General features: G+C 39.5%; 4 protein-coding genes across 4 annotated transcripts; 2 read left to right on the top strand and 2 right to left on the bottom strand.

The window, feature by feature from the left end:
- Positions 1 to 1,768: 1,768 nt before the first annotated feature.
- Positions 1,769 to 2,230, bottom strand: LOC149039561 (uncharacterized). The gene has a single exon (XM_089183135.1). It carries the CDS (start codon positions 2,228 to 2,230, stop codon positions 1,769 to 1,771), a length of 462 nt encoding a protein of 153 aa, XP_089039261.1.
- A 669-nt stretch (positions 2,231 to 2,899) lies between these two features.
- Positions 2,900 to 5,171, bottom strand: LOC149039560 (uncharacterized). The gene is made up of 2 exons (XM_089183121.1): positions 5,034 to 5,171; positions 2,900 to 4,468 (listed from the first exon to the last, which is right to left on the bottom strand). Exons 1-2 carry the CDS (start codon positions 5,169 to 5,171, stop codon positions 2,900 to 2,902), a joined length of 1,707 nt encoding a protein of 568 aa, XP_089039247.1.
- A 3,415-nt stretch (positions 5,172 to 8,586) lies between these two features.
- On the top strand, positions 8,587 to 16,748 carry LOC149039558 (uncharacterized). Its single transcript, XM_089181707.1, has 2 exons — positions 8,587 to 8,964; positions 16,170 to 16,748. The coding sequence occupies exons 1-2, from the start codon at positions 8,859 to 8,861 to the stop codon at positions 16,517 to 16,519; spliced, it is 456 nt and encodes a 151-aa protein (XP_089037833.1). The 5' UTR covers positions 8,587 to 8,858; the 3' UTR covers positions 16,520 to 16,748.
- LOC149039559 (uncharacterized) lies at positions 11,136 to 14,945 on the top strand. Its single transcript, XM_089183062.1, has 3 exons — positions 11,136 to 11,244; positions 14,035 to 14,199; positions 14,684 to 14,945. Exons 1-3 carry the CDS (start codon positions 11,136 to 11,138, stop codon positions 14,806 to 14,808), a joined length of 399 nt encoding a protein of 132 aa, XP_089039188.1. The 3' UTR covers positions 14,809 to 14,945.
- Positions 16,749 to 18,228: the final 1,480 nt, after the last annotated feature.

Genomic DNA, 18,228 nt, shown 5'->3' with positions numbered 1-18,228 from the left:
TTGGTTGATCCAATTTCAAATTCTCAAAACTAACATCACATAAATTGTATGGCAGTAAGGAGGATTACTCATGAAATGTTGGGAGTTAAAGGGTTAAGACACATATGGTAATCATGTGTAACAGAAAGACAGCAAATAAATATAACATTATACTCCAGTAAAGAGTTCTTATGTAGAATGAAGTTTCAAACTCACTGAAATTAAGTTGACTTCATAATTCATATTTTAGTTAAAGAAATGTGCAATTACTCTTTACAAGGATGAAAAAGGAATGCCAATTATGAATTTTAAAATAGTAAATGCCAAAAACATAAAGATGGAATTTAAAAAACTACTAAAATATAGCATATCTGTTCACTGAGGTTTTTAACATTAGCTGTCAAACAGAGGTATAAAATAAGGTTTGTAAAAAACTAGGGCAATAAAATTAAAGATTCAGGAGAAGCGTATGATTTTAACTTGTTTACTGATGTTCTCACCTGAATTCCATCTGGAATGAGAACTCTGCAAGACTTCTGCTTTATCTTGAATTATAACATAAAATTCAATTATTTGCAGGCAGGTTAAGGAGGAAATTAAATGATGGATACCTGTTACATAAAAAGAAACCCCTTACAATAAAATAAAGCAGAAGCATATTGCCTACATGTCTATGCTTCTGAATACAGCTATAATAGGTATTTTTTAAGTAATTATCAACATATGTAAACCGAGGGCAATATATGGTCATAAAAGCAATTTTATTCTAACCTTCCTACTTGAAGGGTGCCTTGTGTATCAAATATATCAAGTTCAGGACCTCCAGAGTTACAAGCTGGGCTTTTGGGGCTACAAAATTATAAAATAATCAGCGAGTTATGTCAGGCCAATTTATCGAGAGTTAATTAAGTATAGTTTCCTTCAATCGTATGAAAATTTAAAATGTTCTTCACTTGTGCTATATATACGGATTTGTCGTTCTTAATTGCTAATGAAATTCCGAGGGTGTGACTCAATTATTTCAAGAGAGAATATCCAAGCAGGTTACAGAAATAATTTTCGAATTGTAAACTGTTAATGTCTTGACAAAATTTCCCGAAATTATGGTGCCGATAAGAATCTATCATTCATAATCGCTTATGAAATTCCGAAACTGAACCTCAATGAATTTAACAGAAAACATCCAGGAAGGTTACAGAAACAGTCTCTCAAAAACTGCTCTTGAATACGAAAACTGTAAACAACAATTATTTACGCTAACCATGTGCTTACCAACGCGCTTGTGAGATCAAATTGCCAGAACCCCGTTTAATTGCACGATCACAGCTCTGTGGAAACAAAATTCCGTTTTCCAGAGACACCAAATAACTCACTTTAGTTTCTCGAATTAAAGGTTTAATCTTCACAAAATGTTGTATACAACTCAAAATATCTCCTCTCTCAAAACGTCACCGATGTGTATTTTCCACGAGGTACGTAATGTGAACCGAGGCTTACATAATTTCAAAACGAGGTTGTCAATGACAAAAGTTACGCAACTCCCCTAAAAAAAACCAGTCACGACACCCTCCCCCCATTTAAGTGTTAGTCAGCTTAAATGTTCTTAAACTTCTTGTGAAACAATGTCCTTGATTCTCTCGTTTGCGATCTCCTTGGATCTTCTACTTGGTCTCAATCTTGGTTTGAACACTTCTGCTTTTAGATTTAGCTGGCAGTCACGATCCTCTCCTCCAATTTCTAGTTTACATACGAATTACAAGGGGCGCTCTACGATGTAACCATTCCCTTGTTAAAGATTCAATCCTCGGACTGTTCCATCTTTGCCCGTGACCTTTCCTACCACTCGTGCAAGCTTCCACAGTGCTCTATTCTTGGTTTTTTCTTTAAGCAACACCAGCGCTCCTGTGTTCGGGATTTCGGCAATGTTACCGGTGGGCGGCTGCTGTCTTTCTTCAAGGGCGTGCACATACTCCTTCACGAATCTCTTTCGAAGATGCTCTTTGCTTTTCTGCAGAAACCTCATTCGTCTGGTTACTTCTTCCTCTCCAATCTTCTCAAGATCTTCCTCTAAGATGGAGTTTGGCCTTCCTTTAAGTAACGTGTTTGGGGTGAGCACTGGTTGCTCAAATTCCTCTCCCTGATAAAACAATGGCCTGTTGTTCATGCAGATTTCAATGTCTAACAGGACTTCTTCCAACTCTTCATAGCTGAGCAGACTTCGGCCAATCACTTTAGACAGACACTTTTTCATAATGCCAATTAGGTGCTCAAAGAAGCCTCCCCTCCAAGCGGCCCGGGCCAAGTTAAATTTCCACTAAAGGTTCAGCATCCCCATGAAATTTGCAAGGTTGTGGTCCCTTTTGAGGACTGATAACCGTTTTCCAGTAGCCACGAATATTATGTTTTGCCGTTATCGCTCACAATGGTCTGGGAACATCCTCGTCTGGCAGTAAATTCCTTTAAGGCTCTCTGAAATTCTGTGGCGGACAGATTGCGACATAGCTTCAAATGGACCGCTCTGGTGCTAGCACAAGTGAACAGTGTGATGTATGCCTTTGCTGTACTTGACTTTGTAATCTTATAGTACACTGGTCCTGCAAAATCTACTCCCATCACGACAAAAGGGTCTGATAGTTCGGTTCTGAAAAGTGGCAATCTAGACTCCGAGATAGGTGAAGTGGACAATGGCTTCCACCGATAGCGTTTGCAAACCGTACAGTCTCATATCACCTTCTTAGTCAGCGCTCTTAACTTGGGTACCCAAAACTTCTCTCGCATGTGTCATAAGGTTATCGAGACTCCTCCATGCATCATCTCCTCGTGGAGTTGTTTAACAATAAGGAAGGCTAGCTTGCAACTTCGGGGAAGAAAGATTGGGCTGTAGTCCTTCACTCTTCCAACACATCTCAATACCACATCCTCAGCCTTCTTCAGTGCCACATCTGACTTGACATCCTGAGATCCCTGGGCCTGGTGAAGCCAGTACCTCTGCTGCTTGTGTTTCTTCTGTTGTCAATGGTCCCTTCTGTTTCTCCTTCTTCTTGCAGTTGCCAATAAATCGTCTCACAATGGCAGTTATCCTCAGAAGCTTCTGACAGGATGCATACTTGTTAAGAATCTGATCCACAGTTGGATTTTTCTCTTCTTCTTTGGCAGGAAGCTGTTTCTCGAACTTAGGTTTCACACTCTCTTTTGCTGTTTCTAAGGTTTCCGACACCTCAGGTTGCTGTGACCATTTTCCCGGACAACTTAGCCAGTCTGGTCCTTTAAACCAAAGCTCTCCCATCTTGCAGGGCTCTGTGCCTCTACTTCCTTGGTCACTGGGATTGTCTTTTGTTGGGACATGGTGCCACTTCAGGTATAGCTTGTCTTGTATCACTTCAGTACAGTTTCGAACAAACTGTGACCACGTCCCATGACCTTTAATCCAGTACAGCACTGTCGTACTATCGACCCAGCAGTGATACTCTTCAACTAGCTGACCTTCCATTACTTCCTTCACATGATTCATCAATTTGCTCAAGGTGTGTGTTGCAGTAAGCTCCAACCATGGGATTGACAGGTATTTTGGTGCTATTATTGACTTCGCAACAACCAGGCTCTGGTGAACTGGTGCAACATGATGAAACACAAGTGCGTAAACGACTGCTGAAACTGCTAGCTTGCTTGCATCAGCAAAACCATGAAGGTCAATTCTTCTCACATCTTTACTCACAACACTGCGCGGAACACTTACTGACGGACACTTCTCCATTCCCTTCAGCCAGTTATTCCAAGATCTTTGTATCTCGTCTGGTACCACTTGGTCCCACCTCAGCTTCCTTAAGCAAACCTCACTGTACAGGATCTTTCCCGGGATGGTCACTGTCCCAAGAAGTCCCAAGAAGTCATAAACACCATTAATGGCCGATAACATCTTTCTCTTGGTAAGGGGACCGTCACTCATGGTTCCCAATGGCTTCATGAAACCAACTGAAATTGTGTCCGCTGCCTTGTTCCAGGGTACTCCAAGTATCTTTGTTTCTTGGGAATGGGTTCCAACCACTGACTTTGCATTAAACGAGCTTGCTTGTGATAATAGGGTTTCGTCATCAATTCGCTGTGGTTCTTCTAACTCTGGAATGTTGCTGTGCCACTTGTGCAGATGAAACCCTCCTTCTTCCATTATTCGCGTGGCCTCCTTTTTGAAACTGATCAGCTCTTCTACACAATCACCGCCTGATTGAACATCGTCCACATAGGTGTTTTTTAGCAACTCATCAGCAGTACTGGGGTACTTATCAGCATACTGGCCCACATGTTTTTGAAGTGTGGCCCCAAAAATATATGGGCTTGGTCTTGACCCAAAAATTACTCTGGTGAAACGATACTGCCTCACCGTTCTTGAGTCGAGGTTCTCATAACCTAGAAGGCGAAGGGCATCTCTATCTCTTGGGCCCACTTTAATTTGAAGAAAGGCCTTTTGAATATCTCCGGTGATACACAACATCTTCAGACGATTTCGAAGAAGGATGTCAAATAATATGGGTTGTAAGGGGGTCCTACTTCCAAACAGTCGTTCAAGGAAGGTACCTAACAATGTGTCTTTGCTGAACAATCATAAACTATCCTCATCTTTGTGGATTCGGCCTGATCTCGGATCACTGGTTGATAAGGAATATAATGGATGACCTCCCCCGTAGGTGTTTCGGGCACCTCTTCCAAGATTCTTTCTGCTAATCGCTCTGTCATAACCATATGGTACTCTTTAAGTCGCTGCATCCTCTCTAGTTTCTGTGTTAGACTTCTTAGCCTTCCAATAGTCAGTTGTTTAATTTGTTTGAAGGCAGAGGGGGGTTATCTGGTTTCCATGGCAACCTTGTTGAATATGTTCCATCATCCAAACGTTGTAAGTGATCTTTGAAATCTTCATGGAACAATTGCTGCACATCAGCTTTATCAGTCAGTCCTAGAACCTCCTGCAAACACATCTGCTCGAATTCACCTTAGCTTGAAGTTAGGAAGAAACCCTTTTCGGTCTCCGTACTCAACGGCGTTAACTTTCCTGTGATCACCCAACCCAGCATGGTGTACTCTGCACCAGGATCAATATCTGGATCTACTCCTAGGACAGCTGGTTCAGTTGTTTTGATGCACTGGACATCTGCAGCACCAAGGATCACATGGACTGGCAAGTTATCTTCCATCACCATTTCTTCACTTCAGTGTAGTCTCCTTATGCGGTAGTTGGCCTTCTTTAACTCCGAGATTTTTGGGTTAGGGAGGTGAGTTAACACTAGTTTCTCTGCATTTATGCAACGTAGCTCAAGCTCAAAGCCCTCGATAGCGTTTGATTCAACGCGGACCTTGTATATCTCAACAAGTTTGTCCACTGTCCCATACATTTGTTCTATGACCCTCCTTTCAGTTCGGTATGGCTTCAGGTTCAGTTCTGTAAGCAAACTTGAGCTGATGTAGGAGCTTCCAGCTCCACTGTCCAACATGATTCGAGCTTGTAGTCCTCCAACTTTAGCAATTACAGTTGCATGCAAGGTACACATGTTTTGAGAATCCATTGCACCATAAAACCTGTCAGACCGACCCGATGACTCAGGGGTACCCTTGTGGGTGGGCGGGAGTGTCGTCTTCATCTTGTCGCATACAGAGGTATGGTGGCTTCCATTACATTTGCCACACCCTCGTCCTTTACATTTGGAAGCCAGATGCCCAGACCTTGCGCAGTTATAACATAACTTGTTTCTTGCTAGATATTCCCGTCTACTGGCAATGTCTAAAACCTTGGTACAGTCACTGCTACGATGACTGTTTAAACCACAGTAAACACAGGGAGGGGACTTTGCGGCTGCCGTATATTCCCACCAGCCATAAAGTTTTTGTCTGGTTTCTTTTGGCGATTGTCTCAATTCCCAGGTACAGTGGGGCTTGTAGGGGGCAGGCTAGATTCCACCAAGGGCAGGGGGTTTCGGTCTGTGTACTTCCTCAAATTTTCAACTAGCTCTTCAAGTCCCCATTTCTTCCAATCATCATCTTTTTGGGCCATAGCCTCCCTTATCGGACCCAATTTATCCATTATGCTGTACACATAACTCTGGGCACCCTCTAGTTTCTTCATTGTTGCTAAGGTTCGGACTGTCTTAGACAACTTAGTCTAAAACTCGTGAATCTCTTTGATTTTGTGGGAACTGGTTATGTTTGGCAAGCTTTCTAAGTCCCTAATTAAGGCCTTATGAACCTTAATGTCTTTTCCAAAGGTCATTTCAAGGATTTTCTTAGCTTCATGATATCCTTCGGGCGTGTGGGGCAGCCCAAGAATGTGCTCTTTTGGTTCTCTGTCGACTAGTTCTAACAAGTAATTGAATTTACCTATCTCAGAGACGTTTGTGCTATCCACTTCCACAACGAACTGGTTCCAAAATCGAAGCCAGTCTTTACAGTCTCCCTTGAAAGGTGTTATCGTATATTTCTGCAGTTTAACCGCTTGAGGTTTGCTTATCTTTTGCGTAGCTTTCTTCTCTTCGAGTTCCATTTCCAACTCAAACTTCTTATGAAACCAGTCTTCTTCTCACCTGTGTATTTCTTTTTTCTCTAAATTATCCAACGCCTGCTTGAGCTTATTCCTTAGCTCGTGCACTAGTATTAACTCTTCTTTACGAACGTGTGCCCAAACTTTCACCTCTTCGAGACTCATTTCTGCATCCAAAATTGCGTCTTTCACGTGGTCCGCCGAATTCTCAAGGCTTTTACAAATCCCGCAAATTTTCTCGTACGCCAACAGCAAATCTTCTTTTTCCTCCGTATTCATGTTTTCTTTTATCTCCTGGACATAGTAGGTCGCCTTTTTCCACTCCTTAGCGTAGTTCTTCTCGGCTTCGGCTTTATCCACCATATTTGTAGAATTTGTCACTAGATTCGTCGATAGATTTGTTATTCAATTCCCTCAAGATTCTTGCACTCTCGCTCACATGTATCGCTGTCCTGGCAGGGTCGCCACTTTTGGTGTGGGAACCAAAATTCCGTTAATTATCAATTATTTACGCTAACCATGTGCTTACCAACGCGCTTGTGAAGTTAAATTGCCAGAACCCCGTTTCATTGCAAGATCACAGCTCTGTGGGAACCAAAATTCCGTTTTCCAGAGACACCAAATAACTAACTTTAGTTTCTCGAATTAAAGGTTTAATCTTCACAAAATGTTGTATACAACTCAAAATATCTCCTCTCTCAAAACGTCACCGTCACGTATTTTCCACGAGGTACGTAATTTGAACCGAGGCTCACATAATTTCAAAACGAGGTTGTCAATGACAAAAGTCACAAAACTCCCAAAAAAAAAAAACAGTCACGACAGCTCGGACACTTCTTGCAAAATCTGATGACTACCAACTTCAGAGATTAATTCTTCAGTTTCCAGCATAAGGAAAAAAATATCGTATCGCAAGCATGTTCATCATAACACCTCGAGAAGTTGAGCGAAGAGAAAGTGGCTCCATGTTTTGTGACACAAACCATTTCCTGAAGTTCGAACGAATCGAGTAGAAAGCATGAAAACATAGCGCTGAAAAGTACGACAACTAAACAATTAAATTCACTCATCCCGCTGTAGAACAATAGGCAGCTCAAGCTCACGTCTCGAGAAAAAGCCAACGATTAATTCATGAACGCGTCACGCGTTGTGTGACTCGGTGTTAAGTTACGAGAGGAACCGTTGAAAATTTGAACACGTTGTAAGGAATAGTATGGGGAACGAAATATGGTCGATTTAAAACGATAAATATTTCGAAATATGATTATTTTACCCGTAAAATCAATAACTCTTACTCACATCCTGTGTGTCCGTTGTAGTTTCTGGCGATTTCTACTGTTTTAAGCTTGCTTTACCATCACTGTTAAGACGAAGTCTTTTGACATAAATAACAGTGATGGTAAAGTAGAATAAAACCTCTGCCATTATCCAGCCATTTTGACCTCACGCTTGGTCAATAACGCACATGAATATATTTCATGCAGACCCATACAAATCTGGCAAGGGATGACAGTACAAAATATGCACTTCCGAGCCCGGAATTTGTCAGACGTATAGGTCAGTGGACTTCCTTTTTCTTGTAATTCGGTTCATAAAGTGTTAACTTCAGCACTGATCACACAAGTATATCGTCAAAATCTGTTTCACTCACGAGTCTGAGCCAATGATTTAAAGAGAGCTATTGGTCAGTGTTCTCACTGTTTTTGCGTCTCTCAACTTGATGCCAAAAGCACATCAGCATAAGGTTTTGTAGCCAATGCTTCTCAACCAACGTCTTTAGCAAATAAAAAGACGCTGATTAATATCAGCGAGCCCGCAAAATGCCATGAGTATTGGTCAGAGGATTCTTTGGCGCAACAGCAGTCAACAGCTGTCACGTTAACATCTCAATGTGGATGTCTGCTTTAAAATACAGTCAAATTCTCAATAATAATACCCAACTTTACATCCACAGCACATCGCTTGGTATCTGACCGCTAACTATCTTGAAAAGAACCTGTTTTGGCGAGTTATTAGTTTTTAGGTTTACTACATACATAGGAAGGGCTTTTCTTATAGTTTCGCCATGACTGTTATTTTTGTAGGTATTATGGCAAATTGACACGCTTATGACTCGCTAACGCAAATTTTCAAGACACGAACCGGAAGTCCATGCATTACAACCATGCGCACAGTTTGTGGATTACTTCTGCGGAACACCTTCAATTTTTGAAGATAAGCACTCATCATTCCACATCTGAGAAAGATAAACAGGTGTATGACGTTTTGTGCTCCTATTCAGGGACGTAATTAAATCCTCATAAGTAAAGTAAGCCCAACAGTGACCATACTATGCATAAATTTGGCGTGGCTGTACATGTTCGGTGAAGCACGAAGAGTTCAACTTCAACACAAGATAGGAGCCTCAAAAATGAATCGTTTGCTGTTCACTCTGATCGTTGTCGTTCTGATGGCTGCACATGGTAAGTATTGTACAACTTTGCAATTTGACAGGTAGATTTATCGCACAGGAAATTATGTTAAATGTTGTTAATTATTAAAAGCATCGCTGAATGATGCGACACTGAAACATATTAAACTGCCGCAAAATAACCGTCAAGTATTTTCGTTGGCTTCGGCCGCCAGCATGACAGGCTTTCTTCCCGTCAACCGGACAGTAACCTTTGAAAATGCATGTAACAACTTTCGTTTACGTTTTGGTATGAAATATATAATCTTAAGATGAACCAGGAGTAGAAATCCGCGCTGAAAATCATTCAGGTCCCAGTTAGTTTTCATTGTTTCCAAATGATTTCTGTGATATGGATGGACTCTGATTTAGGCTCGACTTGATTTGTTCAGAATCATAACTCAGTCCTACCGCTCTTTTCTGTTTGTTCTTTGAAATTTTGGGGATGTATGGATGTGGTTTGGATTACTGCTTAACTTGATCTTCTTTAGGACACTAAAGAAAATTTTATGCGAAATTATTTTATGCAAAATTGTATGCAAATTAGCTGGTGGCGCATTGAATGTGCAGTTTTCTAGCAGTCGTGTAAGTCTGAGTATGTATCGTTTTGCAACTAGTGAATAACTGTCGTTTTTGAACTGTATTTTCCTTCATCAATTGACATTTCAACAGTCCAAATATCTCTTATAACAGCGCACGTGCTCGTCCTATAGAGGTCCTACTGAGCCGCTATGAACAAAGTATTTATTTACGCACGCTCGTGCGTGACGTGAGCATTTTTTTGCAAGTTCCCTGCAGTCTGTCTTCTCCAACTGCACCGTGCACGGCAGCGTAAACATTATTTTGAACAATTAAAACCCTTGATAACTTCGGGTCTTTGACTATTAAAACATTACATTACCGTGAACCGTACAGTAATCTTTGAAAATGCATGTAAAGGCCCGTTTAAACGGTTTCAACATTTGACCAAGATTCGTTCAACAAAAAACAGATGATTGTTGAACAGATGTTGTGTAAATGTTGAAACCGTTTAAACGGGCCATTCCACATTTTCGATAACAAGGAAAAGTTGAATCACTGTTGAATGAAGGTTTAAACCGATTTAAACTTGATTCAACACGCTTTCAACAAGTTTTCAACATTTTTTACGTTTTCAACAATGTTGGACGACCTGTTCAAACGCACCAAATATTTGGTTCAACAAAGTGTTGAATGCAAGGTGAAGTAAATGTTGAAACCGTTTAAACGGGCTTTAACAGCTTGCGTTTATGTTTTGGTATGAAAATGTATAATATTAAGTTGAACCAGGAGAAGAAATCCACGTTGAAAATCATTCAGGTCTCAGTTACCGTAATTTGCGGCCGATAACCCGCGGGTTATCTGTTAATTTTTCCACAAACAGTTGTTGGTGCGGGTTATAGGAAGGTGCGGGTAATACAATAATTTTTAATGCTTCCAGTGTAGTTAAAAACGATTAAAAAAGAAAAAAACAGGTGATAAGATCCACTACAGGTACTCCTCAAAAAACTTGTGCAATAATTCATTTATTTCCCGCAGATTGTTCATTATAATAAGAGACTTTATTTCTCTCGATGAAAGCCGATGCAAATCGAAAACATACAAAACTCGATAATATAGCTTTTATCTTGTTCTTACTCTCACTTTCTTACCTTGTCCCAGCTTGTTTCTTTGTTTAGTTCAAAAAAACAATTTTCATCTACACAGGAAGTGAAATTGAAAATAAAAGAATCAACTTCTGTGAAAAGACTGGCTTCAGGGCAATTCACATGGAAAATGATGCCGACATGTTCATTTCGTGGCGCCGCATAATTACTTTGCGCGACAGAATATTCGACGCATGGATGGACACTGATTAACGCTCGACTTGATTTGTTCAGAATCATAACTAAGTTCTACCGCTCTTTTCTGTTTGTTCTTTGAAATATTGGGGATATGTGAATGTGGTTCGCATTACCACTTAAAGGCCCATTTCCAACCTTGATACAACGGGTGTCATGTGTTTTTGTTTTGAACCACCGCTTTTGTTTAAATAGCGCCTCTGATTGGTCAGTTATTTTTACCTTGTCACGTTGTCTCAAAATACCTTCCGCGTTTTCTCCGATGAATTTGAAGAGCTTATCAAAATAATTCTGTGTAGAACAGTTCTTTACGTTTTAATCCGGTATGGAATCAGATGAATCCATTCACTTAGTAGATTCTGGGGCAGTAAACGCTTATGGATCGGTTGTTGCTAAAGAGGAACGCGAAAATTCTTGCGAGCATTTCGAAGAAGGTGAAAATGTTGATCTACGTTTTCATTCATTCATCAATTTTTTTTTTAATTGAGGTTTGCCATCCTTGTTAAATAGGACTAAGGGTCAGTTGACGTTTCCTGCCCGTGGAGAGGATCTTGCGCTCGAAAGAGTGGTCGAGGTTGGTATCCATGCAAAGCAGCAAATAAGAATTGTAACGCGAACTGTCAATGTCGCTGACGTTCCTGCAATGAAGTGACTAAACTTAAAGTAATTAAACGTCCAGCAGTCCGATATTTTTCCATATTTCTCTTCGAAATCCAAAAAATGTTTCTACGAAAATTTTCTACCTTTATTTACAATCCTCAAGCGCCTCCAGGCAGCCTAAAATTTCGAACTTTATTTTTCTCGCTAACCCTGTCTACAGAGTGTGAAGCCATCCAGGCGCTTGACACTTAAAAACGTTTCAATGACACGGCTGGACACGATCCTCAAATAACTCCATATTTCTTTTTGAAATATACCAATTTTTCGTTGGAAAATATTCAACCTCCATTTACAATCCTCAAGCGCTTCTAGAAAGTGAAAAAATGCCAACGTTATCCGTTTCGCTGACCTTGTTCACAGAGTGCGAAGAGATCCAAGCGTGACACTAAGAAGATTTTCACCGGGCACGGTCTTCGAATAACTAAACGTCCAGCAGTCTGATATTTTTCCATATTTCTCTTTGAAAAATACCAATTTCTACTGGAAGTATTTTATCTTCGTTTAGAATCCTCAAGCGTTTCTAGAAAGTGAAAAAATTTGACCTTTGTCCTTTTCGCCGACTCCCCTTGCGAACTGAATTCCCAGTTTTCTGGGAATTCCAAGGAATTCCCAGGAATTCCTAGGAATTCTCAAAAATTCCCAATTATGCAAATGACCCTTGCAAACTGAATTCCCAGTTTTCTGGGAATTTCTGGGAATTCCTAGGAATTCCTAAAAATTCCTAGGAATTCCTAGGAATTCCTAGGAATTCTCAAAAATTCCCAACTATGCAAATAAACTCTGATTTAAAAAGCTTGGAATTACTGGGAATTTCTGGGAAAGGAAGACTCCAGTTTTGTGAGGACTTGGAATCCCTAGGAATTCCTAGGAATTCTCAGCTTTACAAACTACCTTTAATTTAAGAAGTGTGGAACTCTTGGGAATTTCTGGGAATTGAATTTGAGGCAATTTTAATACCCTGAGGTCCACATAAATTCTAAGAAATTCTCAATACCTTGAATGTGAAGGTTTTAAGAAAGAGAGTAATTTCAGAGGCTTAAAACTTTGGCTCAGTAAAAGGTATGCTATACAAAACTTACCAAGAGATATACATACATGTACATGTTTATAACTTAAAGATCATCAAATTTATTACTCAAACTAAGTTTTAGTAAATCTTTACATTAATATGGATTTTCTCATGAACCAGCTGTCAGTTATGTTAAATGGAAATTGCCAACTTCCACAATAATTACATTGTTATCTTACTTCCCTAACCTACATTACTGGTTGCCTTTGTTAGAAAACCTTGGAACAGTCAAGCTCAGTTGCCTCAAACGCTGTCAGAGACTTTTTGTTGACAATACTTTTAGTAGAAATTTCATGCCTTAGACAAACAAATTCAACACCTAATTAATCTTTATTTTTTCATGATTGTTGTTGCTGCTTTTTTTTTTTCAGTTTTTTGCTCTATTTTCATGACTAATTGCTGTAATTTGTTTTGCTGTTTTTATTCTTACAAAACATTTTTGTAAAAGTTCCAATACTTGTGGATCATCCACACACTTTGCAAACATTTGGCATGCAGACAAGACAGAGGTAGTCAATGTTCCCTTAGAGGAAAAACACCTTTTATATGACATCTTCAATTTACTTTATTTGAAACTCTGATCTGAAAATATTTGTCAACAAGACTTGTTAGTAGTGAGAAGTACCAACCAAGTTTCCTTTCATAACTTAATTTCTTAAATGTCCCAATCACTGGATCTCCCAAAAAAATATTACATCTTTTTATTTTTGGTGCAAATGACAAGTCCTTCCTTATATAAAAATGAAAAGTGCTAGTCACACTTCAATAATAACAGCTCTTAAGTTTACTTGTTGTTCTTCTCTGTCTGTCAGCTATCAACAAGATTGTTTTATACTTCGGGCAGTGCCATTTGTGGACCAGAGTTCCAACGCAACTCTGTAATCGCATATAGCTACTCCTGTCTCTTGTACAAATGTTTCTCCTTTGTAAGACGCACTCTACTCTGTTGTCAATACTGCTTTAAGTTCAGTGGAAACGACTGACTGAGGAATCGAGATGGCGGTGTTGGAACGTGTTGCTGAAAGCTTGCTACGGTCAAGCTTTGTAGATTTAGGTACTGGTACACTGGGATCATCTATGTATCTCTTATACTTCCGAATGTGGTATCCTTCTTTTATAAATATGAGGGTAAAAGACGATTTGTAGTCGCATTCAAAACTGTGATTGGCTTGTGTTATTTCTCACCTTTGCCATTAACACAACTCAAGTGAGTTTCGAGTCTTTGTTTCCTCGACAACTTTCGGCCACAAATCGTGCATTTGTAATACGATCGATTCTTTTCGTCAGAATAAAGTTGGGCGCTTCTCTTCACACTGCAATCGGCAAGCCAGCGGATTCACTTTGCTAGCCAATGACAAGTCCTGAAAGATCCACGTGATCATGCCCGTGATCGGAAACAAAGAAGACTCCATTTGGCGCTCATCTTTGAATGTACTTTGGATCGGTTGATCGCTTTTCTCAACTGTTTTGCTTAATATAACATTTCTAAAGATAGCTTTTATTGTGGTTCAATGGGAAAACGAGAATAGCGTGAGTGTTGTAAAAGAAAAGAAAGTCGTTGGCGCCGTGGAGTTAAAAGAAGCGACAACAGTTGACATATTGACTGGTACAAACAAGGGTCGAGTGGTCATCTGTAAAGCTACGATTTTGAAAGTTTGTGGTGAGTAAAAATTGCGATATTCGTTACGTGATCAAAATCTTATAAAAGAATAGATGTAGCGGGTTGAATTAAGCTTACATAACGCTCCGCAACTGAAACTAGAATAATTCTGAGAATCGAATCGGTCACTTGCATGCCGCAGTTTCTTAAGCTTATGCTTTACAATGAAATAAACCTATCAGTAAGGTTTCAAGATTCCTCTAGTCACGTTTGGGAACATTCAAGATTCATAATAGGAACTGTTATTAAACAAACCTTAGTGCATAAAGAAGCCCTCCTTGGTAAAAACAAAATAATGTATTCAGCCCTTTTTTAGTAAAATCCATGAGAGAGATGTACTAACTCCAATATAAAAGTCACTCAATATAACAGAGATTTCTCAATTTGAGAATCCAAGAATGCCCTTTTCCTCATAGCCATCTTAAAAGCCTGGTCTGAGCTTTAAATATACATATTTTAATATATTATTTTTTTTCAAATTCAGATGTCAAGGAATCCAGATACAAAATGGTCAAGGTTCTTGTTGACAACCTCATTCAAGGCCAACTCATTGTGAGCCCAGGAAAAAAAATACAAACAGTACAAACAGCAGCTAAATTTGCAGTTTAGGATAACTTCATTCTAATTTATTGTTACAGTTACAACAAGATTTTAATCAAAAAATCAATTTTATTTGTCTGTAATTAGCCCCTTCACTCCCAAGAGTGCTTGGTTTTCAAATATAACTTAAGGTATTGTATTTTATGGAAAAGATTCAACAGATTTTATTCACAATTTGTGTCAAACCAAATTTAATGATTGATTAGAACTATTTTATATGAATAGCTGTAATTGAGGATTAATCCGTATGAAGTTTCCAAGAAAAGAAAAATAAATCAAATTCCATCCTAATATTACCACACATTGATGTTAATTAATCAAAAATATTTTACATGTAAGCCTTAATTAAGCTTCTAAATAAATTTCATTGAATACTTGAATTTTAGCTGGGTTTTTTTTAATTTAAAGTATTTATTTTATATCATTAGCCTCAAATTTTTGCTTAAAATTCCCAGTAATTCTTAAACATTCCTAAAAATTCCCAAAAATTCCCAGAAATTCCCAGAAATTCCTGGGAATTTTTTAGATTTACAGCTTTTCAGGGAAAGTCATTGGTTCTCTGAGTTGGAATTCCTAGGAATTCCTAGGAATTCCAAGTCCTGTTGGCTATCAACTTGGAATTTCTGGGAATTTCTGGGAATTTCTGGGAATTTCTGGGAATTTCTGGGAATTTCTAGGAATTTCTAGGTTTTTAGAACCAGAGTTGTTATGGTTGGGAATTCCTAGGAATTCCTAGGAATTCCCAGTCCGAATTTACCGTGAAAATTCACACCTTTATTCCTAGGAATTCCTAGGAATTCCAAAAGCCATTTCGCAAGGGTCTGTTCACAGAGTACGAAGCGTGACACTTAAAAAAAATTTTCTTCGGATTCTTCCGGACAAACTTCAAAATACTGTAAAGAAAGTGTAAAATGACGAACGGCGAATGTATTTACCGTAAAACAGTTGACTATATGTCTAGGATGGCTCTTGAGAAAGACGATCTTGGAAGGTTTTCAGTGATCTGGGAATTTCATGTTATAAGAAATTGGGTCACGGCGCGCGTTGCATCAAGGTTGGAAATGGGCCTTTAACTTGATCTTCTTTAGGACACTAAACATTCATTCAATTCACTTCAATGGACATTTTGCTTTGACGTCGCATTCTCAAGCGCAAACTAAATTTTTAAAAATTTTATGAGAGCTGCATCAAAGAGTAGACACAGATAGTGGAATCTATAAAAGTAGACACCCATGGAACGCTACTTTCCGCTGGCTATAAAAGAGTGAATAGCGCATTTGTAGTGGGTCTTTAATCCCAGAGAGAACAATGTAAGTAACGTGCTATCTGTACAAAAGTTTTTATCATTTTCTTTTTTTTTAATTCGTCAGCTTTTGCTTTAAACTGTTACGTCTGCTCATATACTGAAGACGATTGTAAGAAGAGCAAGATGGATGAAAACAAAGCCAACTTTTTACGCAAGTGTTATGGCAGCGATAGCTGCTACAGATATTGGTTTAAAAGGAAAGATTCCGATGCCATGCTTGAACTTGGATGTGCTGCCAAATCGACCTGTGACATCGACAAGTCCCTTTGTGATCAAGATTCGAAAAATTATCCGGACTACCAATGTGAGGTTAGCTGCTGTTCCAAGGACGGATGTAACACAAGCTCGTATTTCACTGTCAACATCATCCTGTTGGCCACTTCCTCTGTCCTGGGCCTAGCACTGCTGAAGTAAGCCGTGGAAGGCTTTACAAGTCTACTTTTCATTTCGCTTATTGCTCGTTTAAACTTATTTTATACGTAGTTAGCGTGGTCACCTAAAGTTTTAGATGCACTCAGTTTTCAGAGCAGTAGAGGCAACGGATCTCCCGTGCACGTTTAGCACTGCTGGCAACTGTTATTACTTTTTAATCATTTTGCTGGTTTTAACTTTTTGTTGTTCCATTAAAAGTATTCGAAATCTATTTTCTGTGGCCTTATTTTGTGTGACTGAATAAAAGGGCGTTCACGTTTCATTCTGCCGTCCATGGTACTGTTATCTTTGTTCTTTTCTTTTTCTTTCTCACGTGCATCTTCTAGGGCACTCGTAATGGCCTGGACACGAGCTGTTTGTCCACACACGCCTCGTCAGACGAATACATTACTTACTCAGCAATTAGCATTTTATCTGATGACCGCCGCTGTTTCTCCTTCTTCCTTTCTTTTCTCCTCTCGCCGCGCCGTGCGATGAAACAAGACTTCTTCTCTGGCCCTTTCTGCAACATCAACCCGCTCAATCTGAGATTTAATGATAACATATTTTCAAGAATCAAAGTGAACAAATAGCAACTGCGGCGTTCATAGGACAAAATGGCTATCAACTAAGTTAGATCGGGCCGTTCAGGAAAGTAATTGGTTCACGGCCATAATGTATAGACCTACGTACGCTCTGCCCTTTTTTTATGACCTGAAGATTAACATTCCCCTGTCTGGCCCTCCCACCCAATCGCTAATTACATATCTCTATATGATAATTGGTACTTGGTGATTTCAAAAGAGTAATCTAATTGGTTGGCTATTTCGCGCTAATGAACATTATTCACACTTTGGGGCGAAAATAATGCGCTATTTTGAAACTAGTAAAAACAATCGCTAATGAGGCTGTTCAGGCTCCGCAAATTTTAGATTATCCTCTAAAAATTATTTGGTGTAATTCCTCATGACTGACAATGTCAGTTTTCCCTAGAACTTCATCAAAACATCGTCAATTTCGAGCAAACAGGAGATTTTAAATGGCTGCGCATAAGCAAACGTTGGCGAGATTAATATGGCGGTTAGACATCTTGATTGAAGGCCGGTACCAAGTTGTTTCACAGGAGTAAAAAACTACACTCGTCAAGAAGTATGGCGGGTGGATTGTGTCAAACATAATAGTACCAAATTGAATGGCTTATTATTGGATGGCTCACCAAATTGAATGGCTCACTCTTGGATGGCTCACCAAATTGAATGGCTCACTTTCAAATTGAATGGTCACTATCGAAGGGCACACGTGTATCGAATGCTAGGCCGAACGCGAGGAGCCCAGTGTATACTCTACGCCAGCCTCTCGCGGGTGAGACTTTTTTTCAACATGGCAGTGTTACCGTGTTTTGAGCAGGGCGGAGAGAGATAGTTGTAATAAATAAAGTTGCAAAATTAAGTCGGTTATTTACTGATACTTGTCCTAACCCGTGGTAAACTTCTGATAACATTGCTAAGGACACCAAAGAAGTAGGAAAGTTTCCCACACACGCACATGATAAACAAGTGCGACAGTTAGGATTACTTACAGACTCAGAGCTAACTGAAAAATACAAGGGCTCGTTCATTACCTCAAACGTGAAATCCCAACAAGTGGAAAAATTCTCCTTCCGTGCGCGTCTGAAATCGATCGGCTGAACCGTTTGCATGCAAAGCAACTCA

The sequence above is a fragment of the Pocillopora damicornis genome, chromosome 9 (genome assembly GCF_964200805.1).
Source record: "Pocillopora damicornis chromosome 9, jaPocDami1.2, whole genome shotgun sequence".
NCBI classification, from domain to species: Eukaryota; Metazoa; Cnidaria; class Anthozoa; order Scleractinia; family Pocilloporidae; genus Pocillopora; species Pocillopora damicornis.
The sequence above is the reverse complement of the archived record's forward strand: the minus strand, read 5'-3'. Positions and strand labels throughout refer to the sequence as shown.

Coding starts and splice junctions, on each gene's coding strand:
- LOC149039561 (XM_089183135.1), bottom strand. CDS start 2,230: ATGAAAAAGTGTCTGTCTAAAGTGATTGGCCGAAGTCTGCTCAGCTAT.
- LOC149039560 (XM_089183121.1), bottom strand. CDS start 5,171: ATGGTGATGGAAGATAACTTGCCAGTCCATGTGATCCTTGGTGCTGCA. Junction 4,469..5,033: donor AGTACACCATGCTGGGTTGG/GTGATCACAGGA, acceptor AATCGTCTGAAG/ATGTTGTGTATCACCGGAGA.
- LOC149039559 (XM_089183062.1), top strand. CDS start 11,136: ATGGAATCAGATGAATCCATTCACTTAGTAGATTCTGGGGCAGTAAAC. Junction 11,245..14,034: donor TTGCGAGCATTTCGAAGAAG/GTGAAAATGTTG, acceptor TTCTAAAGATAG/CTTTTATTGTGGTTCAATGG. Junction 14,200..14,683: donor TACGATTTTGAAAGTTTGTG/GTGAGTAAAAAT, acceptor TTTCAAATTCAG/ATGTCAAGGAATCCAGATAC.
- LOC149039558 (XM_089181707.1), top strand. CDS start 8,859: ATGTTCGGTGAAGCACGAAGAGTTCAACTTCAACACAAGATAGGAGCC. Junction 8,965..16,169: donor CGTTCTGATGGCTGCACATG/GTAAGTATTGTA, acceptor TTAATTCGTCAG/CTTTTGCTTTAAACTGTTAC.